This window comes from Apaloderma vittatum, unplaced genomic scaffold, assembly GCF_000703405.1.
Source record: "Apaloderma vittatum isolate BGI_N311 unplaced genomic scaffold, ASM70340v1 scaffold743, whole genome shotgun sequence".
Lineage (NCBI taxonomy): Eukaryota > Metazoa > Chordata > Aves > Trogoniformes > Trogonidae > Apaloderma > Apaloderma vittatum.
Window position 1 is genome coordinate 74,544 of NW_009706200.1, and position 22,877 is coordinate 97,420.

A 22,877-nucleotide genomic window follows, 5' to 3' on the forward strand; every position below is an offset into this window, starting at 1 on the left:
CAGTCAAATTTGAGACTAACTTGTGTTAGTAACTAGCCCATGATATTTTATGCAGGCAGTGTGATTCAACTATCACATCTCAGCACCTATTTTTAACTTATTTCAGAGAGTGATTCAGGAAAATGAAACAGTTGTGTGACAGTTGCACTGTGATTAGGTAGCAGAAGTCAGGCAAAACGGTACAAGGCAGAAGGGAGGCAGAGAGGTGTGATGCTTCACACTCATCACTAGGATCCTGTTGTCCCTGCCACAGAGTAAGATGACTGAAAAGATAAGGGAATGTGGCTTTGAAGACTCTGCCCACACTCTCCAAGGACAACGGAAATTACAAAGGCTACTAGCATTACTACTCTCTATTATTTGTATAATAAAGATTTAGAAGCTCTAAATCAGACTGGGAGCCTCACTGTGCTAAGAACAGGGCAAGCACACAGCTAAGCAATTTTTGCCACTAAAAGCATACTATCCAGCTGAGCTGGGCTGTACTGGGCAAGTGTAGCAACCACAGGTGGGAAGGGGAGACAAACAGAACTGCTAAGAAAGTGCATTTACAATGTCAAAACAAATGAACATTTCCATCCTTCCTGCTCTTTTAGTTAGCTGGTATCACTCAGCATTTCCAGTAAAATAATGCAGTAGAAACAGATCTTCAAGAATGGTTTGAAGGACAGCATAATGTTTTTACGGATGGCATTGGTTAGGGGTTCCAAGGAAGGAAGGAAGTTCCTACCTTTATTTTATGAAAAGCAGAAGTGCCAAAAGTAAAGGGCTGGGATAAAATGCAGTACGACAAAATAGGAAAGCACAGAAATACGTCTGTGCTACCAGTATAAAAAGAGGAGTTCCACAGAGGTAGGTCCTTCCTGTAAATGTCATATCATCAATGAGAATTCCAATCCTACCTCACAGACTGCAAAATACACCTGAATAGGGCAGTAGTACAAAATATCCAGTTTTCTCAAGAAGTCTACTCTCATCTCCCCCATGACTGCACAAAAGTGTACCCTCATTTTTAAGTCTGTAGAAGTATTATTGATGTTATGAAAAGCCAATCCAACATGCTTTTTATTTGAGTTTCAAGTTCATTCCAGATGCCAGGATTTGTGACCGTCTTGGAGAAGACCCGAAATCCATAAAGATTTGTAGAAATGAATTACCACCCTGGCCCGTCTGCTTGTACTCTAAGTGACTAGCATTCAGTCCTCATCTGCTAGCCAGCATGTGTTCTGCTAACAAAGTCCTTGGTTTATTACTGCTGGTAGAACTCCAGCTAAGGGAGGAAGTCCTCCCTCTCCTTCCTCATTGTTAGATTTCAAATCATCTTTTCTAGTTCTCCCTCAAAACTGCACAGCTGCTTTTTTGTCCATATGGCAGAAGTTACAAGGTGCTGTTGGACAAGGTATAATTTCTGACAGAAGGTAGTTTTGATCAGTAGTTTTTTTTGTTTTTCTCTCTCTACTCCATGGCTTGAATATATTAGTTTTGTAAATGTCGCAGAGTAAGGTCTGCTTCACTTCTCTTTTAACAGTATTTTTCCCTGGCTTCTTTTGGAAATGCTCATGTATAAACTGCTTTTTCCATGGGGCAGGGATTATGTTTTCTTTCCGTTTTGCTAAGCACAAGAGCCATTTAAGTGTTGAAATTGATGTATCCTGATTTACCCTCCTATGACGTGTTAGCACCCACTAAATCTGTTTTTTGAATGTCTGGGAAAGAGGGCAAATAGCACTTTTATCTTAGCAGGACTCTTCTCTGTAATTTATGACTGTGGTTACAACACATATTGCTATGTACAGATCTTCCTTCCCTAAAAAAGATTTCTGTACTTCCATGAGACAACCATGCTGATTTGGCATATTGTTTATTTGGTGGGTTTTTTTTTTAAACCCAGGAAAAAACAGCCTTGTTAAAAGATCTATGCTAAGAAGGAACCATAAAAATAAGGCTCCACTGTGTAACAATAATTATGAATTATTAATTTTGTTTGTGATTTTTAATGAAAATGTAAATATAAGCAACAATCAACTGCATGAAAAGAAATGCAAAGAACTACTTCACTGATGAATATGACTCATTTAACTGACTATCAAGAGAACTGTATCTTTCACCGGTGGATGATTCATGTTGGTGCATGTGAGTAAAAAGACTTTTTTTGTTAAACACCTGTGTTTCTGGTTGTCAGGAATAATAATATCCTTTATAAACATGCCTAAACCAAATAAAGATGCCAGTTTGACATGTATCTTTTGGCCTCAACATAATCTATTTTTTAACAGAATTTTAATCCAGGGTCCTTAGACTGGATTTTTCTGGAGACTGTTTTTTTAAAAACAGGAATTACAAGAAAATAAGCAAGCAACTCTTCATAAACAGCTCATTTGCTCTTTCGCAACAAACCCACCAATCTTTTTGCCAGCTTTTTTTTCCCCTCTTTTCTCTTAATCAAGGAAATTTAAATATTTAAAATTCATAAAAATTTTCCTCTCCAAGTTTGGCACCCAAGCAGTTGTAAGCCCTCACTCACACTGGAAGAAAGAAGTCCTTGCACTGAGATCATTAAGGGCTTTTAAAGCATACTCAACAGCTACACCACAACCAGAAATTAATAACAAGTCTAGAATATGCAGACATGGTGTATCACCTTCTTGAAAATAAATAATTTCCAAAGTAAAAAGTACAAAGACTTTGGAACCTTAAGCTTTCAAATGGCCCTAAAGTGTACCCCCCCACATACACTTCAGTACACTTTATGAAGAAGAGTCTGGGATCATATTTGTAAATACTCACTCTGTGTGGCTAAAGAAGCAGCCACAATGGCACACATCACAACCCTCTATGTCAAGACAGGAAAAGACAGACCCCGACATTGAAATAAAACATAAAATCTTCCTGACTACTGCAGAAATTAAAAACTGTGCTTCTTTACCAAACTGCTCTGTGACTACCTAAACACAAGAAAGGTGAATACAACTTCATGATATGCAAATTTCTGATCAAGAAGGTTGACCGAGGAGCAACGAGAACACAGTTGCATCACCCTAGCTGTATACATATAGGTCTCGTGCTGAATAAGGATGAGGAGCTCTGAGACAGAGGCATCAACAGGGGCTGGAACTGCAGGTGCCTCAGTACTTTGAAATGTAGGGCTGGTTACCAGCTGATGCTGTGTGAAAAAGGTCCCACTTGCAGCCACTGCAAGTGCAAGCCCATCTTACAAATCTGACTTCTGTGAATAAGAAGTCCTAAAGGGATAATATACAACAAGAGGAGCTTTTAGCCCTAAAACATTTGATTTTATGGTTCTCTGCATAACCTCAAGCCAACAGTACTCAGGGTAGAAGAGTGACTCTCTCAAAATAGCTCTAAGGAAATGAAAGCAGTCAGTCCAGAATGATCCTGTCCATACCTAATATGTTTTCTATGCAAGTCAGCACCACTTTCTAGTCATTCCTACAGCAGTCACAGACAAACTATCATCTGCCCTGCAAAGGACATCTGAATTTCACCTATCCCTGAAGGAGACCTCTGGTCCCTGTCTGGGGAGACAGGGTGATCTCCCTGTCCCTATCTCGACACACAAACCTTTTGTTATATTTCCTCTTCTCTGTCCATGTATTTCCTGTAGGTTTTAGGGATTACAGAAAAATTTCCATTGGTCCTATTTAATTAAGAATGCCTTAAACAGCTATTTTTCTTGTCAGAATGACAAGATGAAAGAGAACCTGAAACTACTGCATTTCCCTTCTTGTCAGCTTGAACCACTTTGAGACAGCAACTTCCACTCACTTCTCTGCAAAACTCTAACTCGACTTTCATTTGCATGAAAGTTTTCTATTTATACCATATATTCAGTATAGAATAGAATCATAGAATCATTGAGGTTGAAAACGACCTTTAAGATCATCAAGTACAACTGTCAACTGAATGGTACAATGACTACTATAACCTGAAGTGCCACGTCTGCATGATTTTTGAATGCCTCCAGGGATGGGGACTCCACTGCTTCCCTGGGCAGCCCACTCCAGTGCTTCAGCACTCTTTCAGTAAGGAAATTTTTCCAATCTAAACCTTCCCTGGTGCAACTTGAGGCTATTTCCTCTTGTCCTATCGCTTTTTACTTGGGAGAAGAGACCAACCCCCACTTCGCTACGACCTGTTTCAGGCAGGTGTAGAGAGCAACAAGGTTTCCCTTCAGCCTCCTCTTCTCTAGGCTAAACAACCCCAGTTCCATCAGGCACCTTCCATAAGACTTGTTCTCTAGACCCTTCACCAGCTTTGCTGTCCTCTCTGGATCTGCTCTACCACCTCAAAGTCTTGTCCTGTGGTGCCCAAAACTGAACATAGTACTCATGGTGCGGCCTCACCAGTGTCAAGTACAGGGGCACGATCACTTCGCTACTCCTGCTAGATACACTAGTTCTTATATAAGCCAGGATGCCGATGGCCTTCTTGGCCACCTCAGCACACTGCTGGGCACACTTGTGTAATGGCTGGCAATAACAGAAAATCAGATTAAGAAAAGGAACTAGAAATTCAAAGTTTTGGAAAAATAAAGACTTGAAAATGCAGACATATTCCTGAATGCCTTTCCCAGAGCTTTAAAATAATCATCTCTTTCAGTCAAACTCCCATTAGTGCAGAAAAGGATGTTTTCAGTACAATGTCTAGAGAGGCATGTTTTAAAAAACCATCAATAACTGCAGTCATGCCTTGCATAGTTTTGAGTTATTACTCCAAGCAGACAAATGCAGTTATTTCAAGGAATCTAAACTGAACTAATTACTGAAACTTTACTTTACCCTAGATAGTATGTCCTGTGGCCTTTGATTAATGTCAAGAGTATTATCCTCCTCTTTGCTGTACTACTCTATCTAACCATAACACATTCCAGTGTTCACCTATATATTAACAGAGGTAATCTATGTAATATTGCATTACTCATTTGTTAAACTCTCCAGTGACTCAAACACCAGATTTGCAGTTTCTAAGAACTACAGCTTATTTTACCCACAATCGATCCCACATTTTCTTTCATATTAAAATTCTAATTGCTTCACATTTTATGAATACAGTCAATAACTACAGATGTGAAATGCTGAAATTCACACGTTTTTTTAGTTACTAATTATATCTCTGAGTTGCTCTCTCTTTCCTTGCCTCTCCTTAATTTTTCATTGTGGTACATGCAAAATGTGTTCTGCTTTGAATGTAAAAATCAGAGACATATTTTTTTAACACAGAAATGAAATAAACCCCTATACAACATACTGTGTTGCTCTAAAAATACCTACTGGTATTTTTGCTTTGTTTTATATTTTCTGCTTCTCCGTAGACTGCTGATGTTGAAATATTTTGGATTAGACATGATATTGATTGCTACTACACAGATGGCAGAGATTCATTTAGTGTGTTCAGAATTCATCCTGGTTAGTTCATGTTCTTATTTTCATGACTGGGTTTTATGTTACTGTTCTCTGTAATGAGACTAAGTGCCCTCCACCTCAATCCAAGCTCAAACAACCTCACAGGTATCCTCATATTAAGATTGCAGATTACTAAACAAATAGATTATTTTTCAAGCTAGGATGAACTAAACAGACTCATCTTTAGCCAAATTTTGCTTCACTCTCTTCACGAAAGAGATAACTGACACTAATACTTGGAAGTATATTCTTCTCTCAGCTACAGACTGGAACACTGAGATTTCCAAATCCATTGTGTACTTGAGGAACATAACACAGCTCTTACAAAAACTGACTATTAACTCTGTGGCAACCAACTTTTAACGCCTCTGAACAAAAGACTAACAGTTTCCACAGTGCAAAACATACCTAGTTGGGTCCCATGTCCTTCCTAAAGGGTAGCAAAAGTTTGATACTTTCTTCTAGGCCATGGGATCTTCTCCAGCTGGACCCCCCACTGGCTCTGGGGATGCAGTGCCAGGGTAGCTGATGGCTGCCTCTCTGGCCAACCACGATTGTCAATGGCCAGAGCAGACCTGCTGGTGTGACCCTCTGCAGTTTATCCTCCCTACTCTCCTGGTTACGCAGGAGAGTTGCAAAGGCCCCACTGCTCCAAACCCAACCTGTTAAAAGTAAAAGAGTCTGAATGGTAAGAGGTCCTGAACCCCCAGCCAGAGCCCCTGGCTTTTCTGTAATGACTTGCACACATTCAAAACTAAGATTACTAATCTGTTTTCAGAAAAACTTATAGGAATTCTTATTTTTGCAAAAGATGAACTGCAGTACTTAATATTGCTAATAGAATCACGTTGTTAAGTGATGTCTAATCAGTTCAGGGTATCCATTGTCTACAACTGGAAAAGACTTGCATATTTATCATGGGTTACTTCAGAACTTGCGAATTGTTTATCAGGTTGGGTTTTTTTAGGCTGTCTCTGTCTAATTGTTTAACTTCAGCTCTTCTTCATATGCTCCGTGGAAAATGTTATGTTTAAAATCCCAGATTCCTTGGCTGCACTGTCTTAAAAACAGAAAACCTGACATTTGACTCTGTACTAGGAAAAACAAAAAGAGAGAAAAGGAAACAGTAGCTCCCATGGCACTCCTGTATCCTCTTAACATTTTCTTGTACCTATACTGTTTTATAGATGAAACTGTCACTGAAAAAATGACAAATATAACACATAAAAGAACAAGAAATGGGCAATAAATCACAAGTGACAGTCCAGCCCATTGAAATGCATTCGGGCAGTGCTGCAGAAAGTAGGAAGATTTCCTCTCACTTTGCATTGTGCCTGGCTGAGCAAGACGACCAGAATCCTTGAACCACCAGTACAACAATTGCTGGGGACATCATGTAAAAATAGGCTCAGAATTTCACTTCTTGAGAGTCAGATCCATTCTCACTCCGCTTTCTTTGTCACTTGGCCTTGCAACACCATCGTAATATGGCTTTGACATGATACTACATAGGTGCTTGGTCTCCATTGATGTAAATGCTGTTCAGAAGTATCAAGAGAAGAATAAACTACGGAAATGGTGTATTCAACCTGCAGGCAGACATGTCTGCACATAGTTTTGTTACTACCAACAGCATTGTAGTCTCCACTAGGAAATCATGGCTTGTCCATTACCCAAAATAGCACTTTGAGTTTCAACATGCCAGAATGCATCCAGATCAATGTTACGTGGTTCAGGATGGAGAAAAACGAATGCGAATGTCTCTCCATTTGTTGTAAAGGACAACAAACTAGATAAATAAGAAAAAAACTCCTTCTCAAACTAATGTTGTTGTTTTTTGTGTTAATAAACAGTGTTTTCAGTAAGACCGTATAAATCAGGAATAAATCCTTTGACATAAAAAAATCCCATGTGCTGTGATTTCATTAATTATTTCAGTTGATTCTTTTCACTTTTACAGTGGAATGTCTGAGAACAGAATCTGACCTAGACTACAGCAATAAATCTTGCTATGTATTGAATACACATCTGAAGAAATATTTAATTTTATTACGCTGCAAACTTCATAAGGGAGAAGAAACAAATTGGGATTATTTTATGACTACTTTTAACTTAGTTAGAAAGTATGCTGCTCATCTAGACCTTAAAATATGCAGGGTAAAAATCAGTGAAGATTTAACATTGCTATTATCTTTTTAAAAAAATTCTTCCTAATTCTTAAGTATCAGTTACTTTACAAAACTTCTTACATATCTTGTTGTATCTGATTTGCATTGAATTAAATCTGTGAAGAGTGTACAATACAGAACTCTCCCTTCCAGCTGCATGTGTAATTAACAATGGGTAGTAAAAAAGGCGTTCTACGGAAATCAGTCTTGATAATATCCAGTAAAGTAGTGGCTGCTCCACTAAATCACAAATGGAAATACTTTAATTTAAATGTAAGTAGCTCAGACATATTTCAACAATTAAGAAAATGCCTGGAAGAATGAACATCCTAATCATAATTCCAAGTATGTTATTTTATCAGAATGCAGACAAAATAAATGAGGGGCAAGCGAATACCAAATATGTCCAATTTAAACCTATTACAAGGACGTGTCTCTTACAAAATAGTGAAGCAAACTGCAAATGCTTTCAGGTTTTCTCAAAAGCATGGATTTGTTACTCAGCTTTAAAATCAAGACCATACAGTCAGTGATCTATGCCATAAGTTTTTTGTTAACCTTCTACATGATTTCAACTGTATCGTTAAACTGTATTTGCCTATGAAAACATGGAGATAGTATCATGAAGACTATTAAACTTCATGTATACAGAGCCTTTTCTCCTGGCTGACAGATGTTATTAGTTGGGTATTCACCTTATCTGTTTAAGGATAGTGTCAAATGAGTGGATTTCAAGTTAGTTACTTTTTGTAAGGTTAAAAGAGAAAGCTAAACACTATTCCTGAGATACTGAATCATAGAATCATAGAATGGCCTAGGCTGGAAGGGACCTTAGAGATCATTTAATCCAACCTCCCTATCATGGGCACGGATGCCTCTCAACTACATCAGGCAACACCTGGGGACTGAATGGGGATCAAACCCATGACCTTGGTGTTATCAGCACCACGCTCTAACTGACTGAGCTAACTGGCCCCCTTGAATCTGTGATAACAAAGTATTCTCTAATACTAACAACACTAATTTGCCTATTTTGGCTTTTAAGACTCAAAATCACATGCCCTTACAGCATGTTTCACTATACTATAACTAAAAGACATTGTGGGTATTTAAGTGCAACTGCAAGGAAAAGTTCCCTTTGCTATAGGCTGCAATGCAGTATTGAAATAAGAAGTGCCTGTTAAAATATTTTGGGCAAATAGGATGCAACCCTATAAATGGAATTCATCTTATTTTCATAGGAAAATGAAGAAGAAAAGAAAGAAAAAGGGGAAATAGTAATGTATTGTTTATAAACTATATCAGTAAGGGCCAGGATGAGTTCCTGACAAGGGTGAAGGAAATGAGTCCTCATAGAGTTGTCTTGAAAGCTGAGCTGTATTACCATGATCTTCGCAAAAATTGGTAACAGTATTCAGGAATGAAGCCCAAATTTTAAATTTTCATTATGCAAGAAGCATCAACTTCCACTTGAAAAAAAGAAAATCCCAACTCAGACCTCCCCACTGCTAATTATGTATCTTCCTCAAATGCTAAAAGACAGAAGTGATTTCTTGATCTCAAATGTAATTACTTTGGTGCTGAGCAACAAAAAGAGGAAAAGGCACAGAACAGAAAATGCTAAGCAAAATTATTTAACAGTTACAGCTGTAGGGCTTGTGGTAACTACAGTTAGGAACAGTCCTATGACTTCCACATAAAGATATCCTTCTACATGTAAATCCTTTCCACAGACTGAGAATTTGTAGGAGAGAAGTGTGGGGAGAACCTACATCATTCCCTGTTTCCTCATGTCCAGTTCACCTCCTGCAAATCTCGTTTAAGAAAATTTTGGGGTTCCTTATGGATACTGCAGATACCATTACTGCTGCATTATCCTGAAGTTGAAAAACCTGCCTAAGGGACCCCTACCCAGGCTGTCTCTGGGGAAAAACATGAATTCCTATTACTGTCTTGGGACCGATCACGTGGGCTAGGTGAGGTTTTTTCACTCCCCATTGCACCTGTGGCAACTAAGGACGAAGATGCTTCTTCCTTTTTGGTCACACAGTCTTTCAAGTATGACAAGGGTTTGCAAAAATGATGAGAGAATTTCAGATTTTTTTAATATGTTTAACATAAATGCTGTTTGCCGGCATCACTTGATACTCTCCTTTTCACTGTAAAAATTAGTTTCTGGTAGAACAGATAAATTTATTTTTCTTTAAAAAAGGAAATACAAGTCACAGATCTGAGAGAAAACCATAGAGTGCCAATGCTATGAGCTACCAGTGACAAAACAACCAAGTAAATACTCTGCTGGCTGTCCTATGCTACCTATACCTCTGTTCTCTCATTAACTACTACAGCCATCTCCCTCTTGTGAAACAGGTGTATCTCCATTGTGTTCTGTAGCTACCCAGTTTTGCATTAAAACAAATGAAAAATAAAAGAAGAAAAACATTTAGTTCTCCACATGGAAAAATCTGTAAGCTTATTTGAGTACTGTGATGAAGAAATCAAAACTTGCTGAATTACAAGGATATGGAAGAGATGTTCTTTGTCTCTTCAAAGCTCTACTTGTACTCTCAAGTAGAAAATAACTGAGCACTAATGAGCAAGGCAGTACTTTCTGGTATCATCTGAATACATTATTTTGATTAGTTCATATGTTATCACACAACACAGTTAAGCATGCAACAATTTTGTTTTGATTGACATGGTAACTTGGGCACTATGGATTACTCAGCTATTATAACATAAACACCAGAATTAAAACCTATAGCTGATACCTGACCAACCCTCTCACCTTAAGCTGAATCACTGAACTGTCTCTTATTGACTATGGCCGGATCCAGATCCTAAGATCTGAACTTCTCCTTGTCCCTTAGACACCCCAGTAAGAACATTTACATGCTTCCCAAGTAACTATGTCAATATTCTAGAAAAAGGCAATGATTTTATCATAGGCTAAATGCCGATAGACAAGGTCTAACTTCTCTTGTTACAAATTCCATCAAACTCACCTTAGATTCTACATTTTTTAATGTTCTGTTTGAAAAAAAAAGGCTTCGAAATCCCTTAAAAGCTTTATGCATTTCCCCAACTTCATAAAGAATTTTTGGTACATTCCGAACTGGCCTTTAAGCCACACAGAGCCTAATTATTGATAAACTTGTATACTGAGTTTGACAATTAGATTTAAAAACCTTACAGTCTTGTTCATTCTCATAAGTCAACTGCTATGTTAATTTGTTTTATTTCTAGGCCTCAAGTACGACATAATTAAAATGGAATAAATTTTATGTTTTAATTTTAATTTTGGCATATTGAAATGTTGCCAGAAAATACCTTCCCAATATTCTGCAGTAAAAATAAAATAATCCATTAATATAAGATCTTTGTCCTAGCTTACACATTCAACTTGAGTCTAAATTATTTAGAGACTCTAGTCCTTCCATCTAATAACATAGGAAAAAAATCAAACAGGTACAGGTATATGTCTATGTTCAAACTATCATTTAATTTATAGATGGAGCAAGACTAAATCTCACCATCAGGCTTGAAGGAACATTCCATAGAACACACACACAATGGGTACATGCAGCGGAGTTGTACATACAGGGATGTGTGTGTAAGTTTTGGTGCCAAGCACACAATTTAATTTAATGGAGCTGAAGAAAAAATCATAAACAAAAATAAACCTCTAACACAGAAAACTATTTATGAGGAGAGAATGAGGAAAAAGGTCAGGGAAAAGGAGCCAAAGAAAATGAGACAAAATGGGCATGATGACTTGTCTATACTTGAACATCTGACCTGTTAGCTGGTCGTCGCCTGCAGCGGGGGCGATGCGAATGTATGGTGTTGTAAGCTGAGTCACGATTATCGCAGCTAAGGCAAAGGAAGATTTCCAGGTCAGCATGCATGAGGGAAAAAAAAGCCAGACTGAAGCTACGCCAGCAAGAAGAATCTCGGTCAACAGTTTATTGTCTGAACTTCTTACAAATAAAACCCAAAAAACTCCCACAATTTCCTTTCCATCTTCAGTTGTTAGTTCGGTTATTCTGCAAATTAATAAGCTTTCATGCGTGACTTTTATTCAGGAAAAGGACTCAGAGCACATTATTTACCTATAATGCATTTGAGGAAACTGGAGACTTTGGCTCTGCTAGTCACAGCACTGTGCTTTCTAAGTGAAAGTTAACTGCTTATTCAGATTACTCTAGTACTAACTTGTCCAGGTAATTTGAACTAATTTCACTCTTTGCCTATTTCATAACAGTGCACTTTTCATATAATATGTTTTTAAGATAATTTTAATGTAAAGTATTTTTGAGCTAGCTAAGATTCATTTTTCTTTTATCTACTTGGGCCTTTGTTCTGAAAACACACACACTACACATGCACTGAGTGTTCAGCATACAGAGAATGACCACTCTGTTGGCATGCTTGTAGTTAGGTACCCATGTAACTGTTTGAGGTCCAAGTTTCAAGTTCACATTTTGCCACTAAGACAAGAAAAAGCTGAAAAACCTGAATTGTTTGTGTGCCTGAAGTACTTAGACTTTTCTGTCAGAGCTGTAACAATCCCTAACTGGTATAGATAACTATTATCATGGCTCACATTAATAAAATCTTGTATTTCTTTGTTTGCCAGAAGTTCTACGATTGCCTCAAAATGGTTAAGTACACTACGATATATATATATTAAGGGATATAAAAAAAAATTAAAAGGTCAGATCCAACATGATGCAGCTGGAGAATGATGCAAAGAAAAAATATTGGAAAATTAAGGACAAAATTATATGAAAGATCACTCATTTACATAGAACAGACTGGGTGTCATTAGAAATGTGGCAATGAGTGAGGAAAATAGATCATCTACCATCTGCAGACAATTAAACTCAAAACTGCTGCTGCATAATATTTTGAAATATCCCTCTGCAACACTGAAATGCGGTGTTGATCGTAGCTGCTAGAGTACTGTTGCTATTGGATTTAAAGTATTATAATATCCTTTTCTCTCTCATAATTAATGAAAGCCTTCCAATACTGCAAAATTAGAACAATGATGTCTCCCTCTTGAGAACTGGATTCCTAGGAGATAACCAAGATGTTTCCATCCAGACAGTGCTGCAAGTGGTATCAGGAAATATAGTCTTAATATAAATCACAAAACACCACAAAGTTGATAGCAATAAACTTGGAGGAGTTTTGGAATGTTTTCAACTTAGTCTGCTGAGATTTTACAGTCATTTAGCTTGAAGAAAGAGTAAGTATATGAAAGCCATATTTCAAGCAAAATACGACAACGGTTATTAGCACTGGTACAGAAATCTCTTCCTAACTTTTGTTTGTTTGTTTGTTTAATTATCTTGTCAAAAATAATGGGAGTGGGAACCCTGCAGTCTCCCCATTTGCATATAGACCAAATAGTCACAAAGGTCCTAGAAGCCTTTCTCTACAGAAGATTAAGACTCTGCATCACAAGAAGATGCTGTCTGATCCTTCTCCTAGCAAAATCAGTGGCAAAGGTTTCCTTTGACTTCAGCAGAAGCAGGAGAAGAAATTCTGGCTCTACAAAACCCAATATTCTGATCCTAAATTACAATCATTGCAATGAGGATTTTTATATGATCTCTAAAAGAACACATTTATCAGAGGTTCCAGATATAAAAATGTAAAGGTCATAAAACAAGAACAGTTTTTAAAAAGTTACAAATTGAGGTTGTTTAAAGTATATTTGATGGAATGAGAAAGTGTTATCCAGCTACTGACCCCACACATGCATGTGACTCAGGCTGTACTTTCCTAACAAGAAGCCTGTCAATACAGTAACAGGCTATCTGGTGCACTTTGGCTCTCATCCAGCAACACAGTTTCATGTGTGCCAGCTGAGCACATGCTTGACAGTAAGAAATGCATTATTCCTGTTGACATCAACTGGAGTGAAAAGTGAAGTACCTAATCAAGGGTTCTGCTGGATCTGTGGCAAGAACACTTTTTATCTTTACATTCACTCACTAGTTTTATTTTAACAAAAAATACAAAAGCATACGGTGGGAATGAACACTGAAAAACTCAATGACAAAACAGAATCTCATGATCTTAAGAAGGTCTCAAGGGCACTAACAACTTTTAGATTATCTGGAGTCAGGATAATTACAAGAAATACAACTAGCAAATGACATAGCTATGCTCATGTCAGTCTATGAAATCCCATATTGGTCCTGAGGGCAGACTTCAAACAGGCTAACCAAACACCTTTAATACAGTCAACAAGGTGTCTTGGCCAAGCTCAGCTCCCTCAGGGGAGCAGTCTGGGGATTGCCTCAGGTGTCCTGGATCCCAGGAAGAACCCCTGATTTGGTCGATGCAATCCTGAAATTCCATGGAAATGATATTCTAGAAACTTTTAAGAAACCAGCAGACAGTTGGCTGCACTTTCAAGTTTGTTTCACAGGGTATACTTTATAGCACAGGTCTTTATCCAACAAAATGTCTAAGACAGAATAGTTGCAAGTTGGTCAGTGTGATTATTCATTGTGCTCAGAAATAGGTAACTGACTTGATTAGGGCTTAAACACATATGGCTACCCATATACGTATTAAATTCTAGAGTATGTCTACTAACTCCAATGGCCTACACAAGGCTGTAGGTATTTTCAGGGTCAGACCTTAATTTAAAAGAAGACTGTGCCAGTTTTATACATGAATAGCCTAAACCACTTCCTTTTACCTTTAAAACCCACTGGAGTCATACTTTTAAAGATAACAGAAGCTCAGAATACAAACATTTCAGAAACGTTATTAGTATACGAGAACTAGATGTTGTACTGGAAAGCATTCACAACCTTATTTATAAGAAGCACTGTAATAAATAAATGGACATAACAAGCACATGATAGACCTTAAGTAGCTTACTGTCTGGTAGCAGAGCGTCTACTCAGTGGAAAATAGGGCACGTGGGTAAGAGATCAGGCACAGCAGCGCTTAGAGCAGCCTCGGGTACAGGCAACGTGAATGCTGTATGAAGCCATTTGGAGGGTTGTGGACAGAAGGGGAGGTGAAGGGGAGAGGACAATTCTCTGGCTTGCCCTGCTGCAGTTGTGGTGACTTCTGACCTACAGATGTCAAGTATTTTTGCTATTTTTTCTAGTCCATATGTGGAAAGTGCAAAGTCTGCTTTTCTCTCAAGTATCTCAGATCTTAAAGCGAAAAAGTCTGTACAGACATGCAGGAGTAATAACATATTAAAATATGTCATGGTCCCCTAAGAAAATTTTCCATCAAGGACTTTGCCATTGGTTTCAAAGCCCTCATGACCAGCTTTCATAGTATTTTATAGGCTTCACAAAGGTCATATGAAGAGTTCTGAAACATACTTTCACAACAAAAATATATGGAGATTTGTTTAAAATAAAAGCTGCATTCCTCACACATCCATTGCCAAATGGGTTAGCTCAAAGCAGCTTGTTGCTATTGAAAGCTACTCCAATCCTTGCTTCTCAAATGAGAGAGGAAGATTTTTCAGTCAATCAAGTAATTAAAATAGTTGAACGTCCACTAGTGACTAGGAACACAAATTTTAAAATAATTTAAAATCCACTCCTCAAATCACTTAAAATATCTGAGGCAATGCAGTTGACTCTCAGTATCACTGACGCTACTGAAAAAAATAACACAGGTTTCCACTTGAAGCTGGAATTAATTTCTTATCTATATTTTAACGGGTTTTAGTTTAGATATTGAAAAGTTTTCTGAGGTTTAGTAGGCAGTCAGTTAGTAAATTAGAATAAAAACTACTTCCTTGGTTTGGAAAAAAACATCCCAGCAACTATTTCAAAGAGCCATAAAACATGTATTTGTCATTAGTGAGGAGGATTCAGCCTTTCAAAAGAGGCAATTATATGCTAACATTTCTGCTACTCTTAAGTAATAAGATTCTCATCCATCCTGCTTAGATTTAGTGGTGGTGGTGGAATTGTGAAGTCCACACGTACAGGAGATCATGGAGGAATCAGTTACATTAGGGATGTTCACTATGAGACATGAATGATCTTCTGCAAGGAACGGTGGTGCAGAAGTGAGGTGTCATATTTTTATGAGGTGCCCAAATCGCAAGGTGGTATTCCCTGTTCCTACTCAGAGCAGTACTTCCCTTCCATTTCCTCTATTACAACTTCCAAATAATCACACTATCCCATCACTTCTTTTTCAGGCTTTGAAGTTGCCACCAGCTAGAGGAACTAAAAAGGTGAGACTACAAAGATAACCACAGACAGATCCTAGCCTCCAAAGCTAAATATATCAGCAGCATGTTTATCCTTCCCTGTTTGGGGATCAAACCTACAGCTATCATTGTCTCAATTATACAAACTTGTCTCACAAATGGTAATATCATGTGCTGACAGTCCAGTAAAGATAGCTGATCTCTAACACGAAAATGAAGAACATGATTTCTCCACTTCTTTTTTATAATGCAATTAAGATAATTGCTTAGGAGTAAGGGCTAATTTTTCACTGTGGATGTATAAGCAGCCAGTATGCACACTGTAATTGGCAATTTTACAACTCTACCATATATATACAAGTCAAAAATATTTATTGTGAGATCATATAAAAACCCACAGAATATATTTTAAAAACTCTGTGCTCAGACAACTGAAAATGAGTAATACATTTATTATTAAAAACAAACAAACAAACAAACTTTCTGAATCTCAGCTAGAGACACAAATGAATCATTTAAAATTCTATAACAGTGATGCCTTTTAGCAACACAAACACGTCTGGAAGTTCGCAAAGACCATGTGAAGGAAAGGTCAGCAAGCTGAAATACAGAATACATGACATAATATGGACATACCTTTTGTGGCTACTCTGACGCAGTCGATTTTGGTTTCCTGTGTCAAATAAAGAGGAAAAAGGTCAGATCTTGTGTTTCTAAGCAAAGAAAGTCATCCATGATTCTATTCTTAGAAGCACTGATAAAATGTCAGAGAAGTGTTCGTTTAGTGTGCCTCATTACATAGTGAACTGCCTATTAAGCAACTCCAATGTGCTCTCATCATAGGGACAAACACTGCTGGGGTACAGCACATAAACATTTCGCTTAAGATTCCTCTAAAACAGGAAATATGTGAAAGATATTCACAAGAGCACAAGGAATTATTCAGCTTTTTTTTTTTTTACTTTGGCAACATAATGACCTTGGGAGATTTTTCTGTCTTACAGATAGTACAGTTTGAGGCAACATTTTACAAAGAAAAAATAATCGATGGTGTTTCACATTTCTGCACTGTCAGTGCGCTGTGAAAGAGGGACCATTATGCTTACAGGCAGAAAACATTTCCAGGCTGTCAGTGCAGACAGCCAAGGCTTATCAAGAACTGAAGGGCTCTGGGTAGGTCTGTCCAGGAAATGAAAAACAATTCCAGGAAGAATTAGTCCGATGAAACATGATCTGCAAAGACCTTTTTACACACTTTTCATTTCATGTCCATCTACTTATTTTTCTTCTACTGTTTGCAGAAAGGGGACAAAACAAGTGATTTCTAATTCAGCCAGGGCAACCAAATGAGAAAATGGGAGTTCAAGATGTTAAAAACTAAGGTAATGAGACCGGACAGGCTAGACAGATGTGCTAAAACCAACAGTCAAGTTTGGCTTAAACTTAACAAAAGGAATCACATCACTCTCCTCTTTAAAGCAAGAAAAAACCCCACAAAAACCCCAGAACCATAACAGCCAAACACACTCATTGGACAGCTTTTAGATAATAAGACAAAATGGTAACATGTTACTTTGCCTGCTCACTATTTACAACATGTGCAATTTTCCCCTCCTTCCTGTAACCTTTAATCAGTAAGCAATATTGTGTTTGGAAAACGTTATTTTTTAAAATGAGTGTGTTAAATTTCACAGTTAATTTTTTTTCATTAGCAACTAAATTGAGCATCTTGCTAGGTGGTGCCAATCATTGGTTTGCTCAGAAACATGATATAAAAACATTCCTGTCCTAAGACTTACCCCATTGGCTCTGCTGGCAGCTTGAAAATAGATACTGTAGCTCTTATGAGGAAGAAGAGGAGTGTTCCAGAAACCACTATATGTTTTGTTATCACCAATAGTAAAAGGCTGAGCAGCTCGTAAACCATTGGCTGGAAACTCTGCAGCAAAGTAGTACTGGGAATTCAGAAGCGAGGCATTCTGGAAATGAATGGGCACTGGGTAGCACTTCAGGATTTCAGATGTCTTTTTGGTCCTCCTTGGGCGTTCTTCAACAACTATTTGATAGACACTGAGAGCGTAGAAAGAAAACACAATACTTCTTTAAGACTTGGGCAGTCAACTCATTCTGAAACCATAACAGCATACCAGTTTTTATGGAAGAAAAGAATTGTTAAAAGGACATGGGGAAAAAATGTCATTTTGAGATTCAGATATAAGAATTAATTTCTTTCAAATAAATTTCTCTTTGAAAAATCAAAATTAGCAATACACACCATAGCTTTTCATTTAGCAAATGCATAAAAACACTTTCTTTTTCAAACTCTTGTACAGAAAAAGCTTGCTTGATTAGTGCTAAAATTAAGAATTAAGTATTATTTTGTTCACAGAAGTACCTGTAAATCTATAGATTCCATTCTCTATCCTGTCTTAAAAGAATGAAGAGTGGTAAAATAAAAATGAAGAAATAAATTACAAAGAGACAGGTAATAGTATTTACTTAACCACTGATATTCTAATTATTTATAAAAGCACACATAGAGTAAATTCTAGTATTTTAAAACTTTGGTGGCATATGAACTGCTGCTGAGCAAGAATGAAACACTTTTTGATGGAAGTTGTTCTCCATCAGCAAAACAATTCTACGCATCTTAGAGCTAACGATGTTTTAAAGTGTTTCTGCATTCTGCAAAGCAATTCAGTTTGCACTTGCATTCTTTGCTGTACTGGGACTTACAGGGATCAGTCCATCCATCTCCACTGTAAAGGTGCTGTGGACATTCAAGCAGGAACAGAAAAATTGTGATTTCTGCTGCATATGCAAACAGTGTATTCATTATAGCCTCGCAGTTGCTGTAAAAGCCTGAGTCAGTGCTTTCAAATTTATGAAGCGGGAAGACCATGTCTCTAAAGAGGACTAGTTTGCAAGTTTATTGCTTCACTGGGGACCAGTGATTCTTAATCATTATTTGTCTCCTGGTATCTTGAATTCCAGTAAGCAAGTCAGTACAGGTAATTGATGTTAAAGCAGAAATATGTCCATGCTTTTTCACATCACCTACAGATAGTAACAATTTATGACCTTTGAAACTGATAATTCATAAAAGGCAGCAATCTCTGAGTAAGGTATGTTTCTTAAAGAAGAACCAGCCACACAGTCTTCTGACGCATTGCCCCCATGCTGTCATCCACAGGAAGATGTTCATGTTTACAGAAGACTCTGCCCAAAGTACAGGGGCATTTGGGCTGGGCATGTGCAGGCCTCGGTCTAGACCCAACAGGGCTTACTGGCTTACTGCTATCACTGCACAGCTACGGTTACTCCCCTGCTGAGGCCAAATCTGGTTTAGAAATCACCCAGTCAGCTCACAGTCAGTGAGCTCCTGCACCTGCTGCAGCTCTGCAAGATTCAAGTTGCTTTGAGTGTTGATGCGGAGCACTCCAGCTGCCGCACTCCCTGGAGCCTTACCAAGCTGGCACAACCCGACTCATGTCCTGCTTCTGTGCCTGAGCTGCCTTTGCATGTTCAGAAAATGCTGTGTGCATGAATGATACTCCATCAGTGGAACTCCTCGAGGTCAGGTTGGATGGGGCTTTGATCTAGTGAAAGAGGTTCCTGCCCACAGCAGGGATGGTGGACTAGAGGATCTTAAAAGTCATTCTATGACTTCATAATTCTATAATGACGATGCTAGGTCCGCAGAGCCTTCATAGCTGAACACTGCCAAGAGGCAGAAGAATGCCAGTTCTCTTGGCCATCTTACTGGCTTTTGGTGAAAAGCCTTACTGCTCATGTACAACAGATGGCGTTCACTATGTTTTCAAGCCCTATGCTCTTCTGCACTTCCTATGCTCATAGAACATGCCCAGAAAGTTAACACTGAGAATGCTTAATGCTTCTTCTTCTGCCTGATTTAGACTTTAACCACAGTGGAGATTTAGTTTAATGCTGAGACACTTAAATTTAGTGTCTTCGTGAAGATACCTATCCATCCGTAAACTCCCAGAGTCATTGGAGAGCTACTTGGTAGAGGCAATAGATCTTAAAGATATAATCAGAGAGGAGGTGTCTACTTTTGGGTCAACTTCGTTGCTTTCAAGGCTTCGCTGACTATAATAACTAAATACTCAGCTCCCATGTAGACACCTACAAGTGGACTCCTAAATCTAGATGTTTTATTTTATGCTGATTCCAACACAGAAATCTAACCACGTGGAAGTTTGGTAAAGCCAGGGAGACAAGTGTTTTGAGTGCCCACTTGAAGACCACTGCCTGTACATGTCGCACCTCGGTGCAACGAAGTCTACACATCTGGCAGAAAGATTTTTATTAGTTGATTAATTCCATGCTGAGTAGTAAATGAAGGTCAATACATGGGAACCTTTCTTCGATCCTATGAGCATTGATCCATAAAAACTAGCCATGAAATATCTACATTACAATCTTGTTTCTTCTCTTCCAACTCAATGTTTGACATGATTTTAGCCATTAATTTTCTGGAACAAAACACAGTTGCTTAGAATTGAGATTCCAAGCTACTTTTGAGAGTGCGTGTTGCCTCCTCTAACTATTAATTTACAATGAATCTAAAATAAATACTGTTTGCAAATTTAAATAGAGTATCGGAAAAAAAAGTAGCAGGTGATGTAAACAACTGTTCTTGCAAGGTAGTGAAGCTGGATGCACTTGCCTAATATTAGAAAAAAGATAAGAATCCCTCAGTTTCCCCAAGGCATGAAGAATAGTGAACCAAGTTATTCAGCTGTTGTCTTCAGGAGAATAGTGTTACCGTTTTTTATTGCAGCAGGACTGAATATAAGAGGGATCTCAGACTACACAAGATAATATGACCTGTTTCAGCACTGGTTGAAATGAAGATTCTTCTCATTTTTTGATTGGTGATTAAAACTAAAGATTGTAGTTTTTTTAGAAACAAATCTGTTGTTAAAATGCTGCTTTTCCTCTGGCAAATTCATGTTAGTTATACTACATGCACTGCTCCTTGTATATTACATTTTAAATGCCTACCATCTATTCATCTTCAGATACATTAAGGAAAGAACTAAGTTGACTGGAGCAATTTCAAGCTCAAAATGCCTTTTCATCCTTACTCCACAAGACAAATTAGATTTGCAAGCATCTAGACCTCAAATCTATTTGCTCTTTAATAATTTAAGCACCGAAAGGTCAAGCAGCTCTTTTCTGTTCCCCTTTATCAAAGTCCAAGTGCTAATGAAAAATAAGTAAATCCAATCTGCTGCCCAATTTCCACACACTGCTGTTTTTCTGATGTAAATTAACACATTGTAAGCACCTGCATCAACAGAAACCTGACAGAACTTCATGAGTGATACGTTTTACATTTGTACTAATGAGACCATCTTGCTAATGAATTTTACAAAATTACCCCAATTACAATTATATTCCAAAAGCCTTCTCTAATTCTTACTATTAAAATTGCTTTCTTTAACATGCCAGCTGAATTGCCTACTTTGAAAAGGGTTCAAGGTTGGTGAATTGAGCTAGTACTGCACCAGGACTCTATTATTCCTCTTAAGTATTAGTCAGATTTCCTGCATGCTTGAAGTTGCATTATTCATTTTCCACACCTCTACATTTCAGAGAATAAAGTCTTCTTATCTATGACACAAACAATAAAAACTACACTACAGTGAAAGGTGCCAAGAGCCTAACTGGTAGAACTTTGACTAATATTTCTGAAGAAAAGAAATGTAATTTAACTTTAATTCACATTAGACAGTTATACTATAGAATTCCAGTGCCTTGGAAACTGAACGCAAAATCTTCTTTTATATAGATTGAATTTTACTGCTTCATCAAGAAAGGAGCACATTTTAAACTTAGGATTCAAATATTTCAAATATGGGGATTAAAAAAGGTGCCCAGGAAAATAATAATTTCATGCAATTTTTAAGCTACTTCTTATTTTAACAATTCCAAAATAGGTTCAAATTTAAATGATTATGCAAAGATACAGAACTGAATAAAAGAAGGACTGTAATTTTGGTGAGAAATTAGACATACTAGCCTTCTCAGATATTTACTGAAATGATTTGCTTAAATTAAAATGGTCTGTCAACGTCTGCTAGATATACTGATTTTTTTTCAGACAACTGAAAAAAAGGACATGAAAGAAGAAATAAAATATATTAACACAGTAATCAAAGAGGCTAAGAATATTTAGACAAAAGAACAAAACAATTCAAATAATTCAAAAGAAAGCTCAAGTGTGCATTGATTCTTAAATACACAAAATGATGGGTTTTAGTAACTTGTTGAATCACTACATTATTCCACATTACTGGAATCCAGTAAATCAAATTTTAGTTAATCAAAGTCTCATACAAAGTGACAAAATCATTTTCCATGAAGGTCCTACTGGATACAAGCATGGACTTCCAGATTCTTAATATAGAAGTCCTTAACATGTGCAATCTAAGTATTTATGAATTTATAATTATACCTCCCCAAAAATAATTCTAAAGCTAAAAACCAAAGGGAAACCATCTTGATTACTTCATTATTGAAATGTCAGCCCTGTTTGTTCTCTCTTAAACAGTCATGATGCTTCAAGTAACTGAAGTCATAATGCATTTTTTAAAATTATTTTACAAGAGAAAGATGACCTAAGGGCCTGAATCTGGACTAAGATTATCTGAATTTATTTACTAGTCTTAATACAACTGTTGCATGTGATCCTAGGCAATTCAGTTAAATATTTTGTGCCTCAGTTCTCCAGCAGTAAAACGAGAACAGAAAAGTTTCTTATTCCCTCTGGTCTGCTTCAACTGTTCAAAACTCTTCAAGACCTTGTTTTTTATCACCCTTGAGAAAAGTTTCTTTCTTTCTAGGAGATGACCTGAGCCTGCAAAGCTGTTAAACTCCACTAACAGTGCTGTGGAAACTGTTGGGCTGTCTTTGCAGATTGGCATGGTGACATCGTAGAGACTAATCTGAAGTTTTCTGCTCATTGTAGTAAGTCACTTCTAGTCTCACACTTTATTACAAACACATATAACTGGTACTTTATATAGATCTATTTCTGTATCT

General features: G+C 37.5%; 1 protein-coding gene across 1 annotated transcript in view; it reads right to left on the reverse strand.

The window, feature by feature from the left end:
* LOC104271100 (receptor-type tyrosine-protein phosphatase mu-like) overlaps positions 1-22,877 on the reverse strand; it is a gene marked incomplete at both ends in the record, with an annotated part of 126,851 nt that overhangs the window by 71,780 nt on the left and 32,194 nt on the right. The window contains 3 exons of the mRNA XM_009865679.1: positions 11,390-11,464; positions 16,443-16,479; positions 17,606-17,876. Of these exons, the coding sequence (XP_009863981.1) occupies positions 11,390-11,464; positions 16,443-16,479; positions 17,606-17,876 (383 nt within the window). The remainder of the gene's footprint in view (positions 1-11,389; positions 11,465-16,442; positions 16,480-17,605; positions 17,877-22,877) is intronic.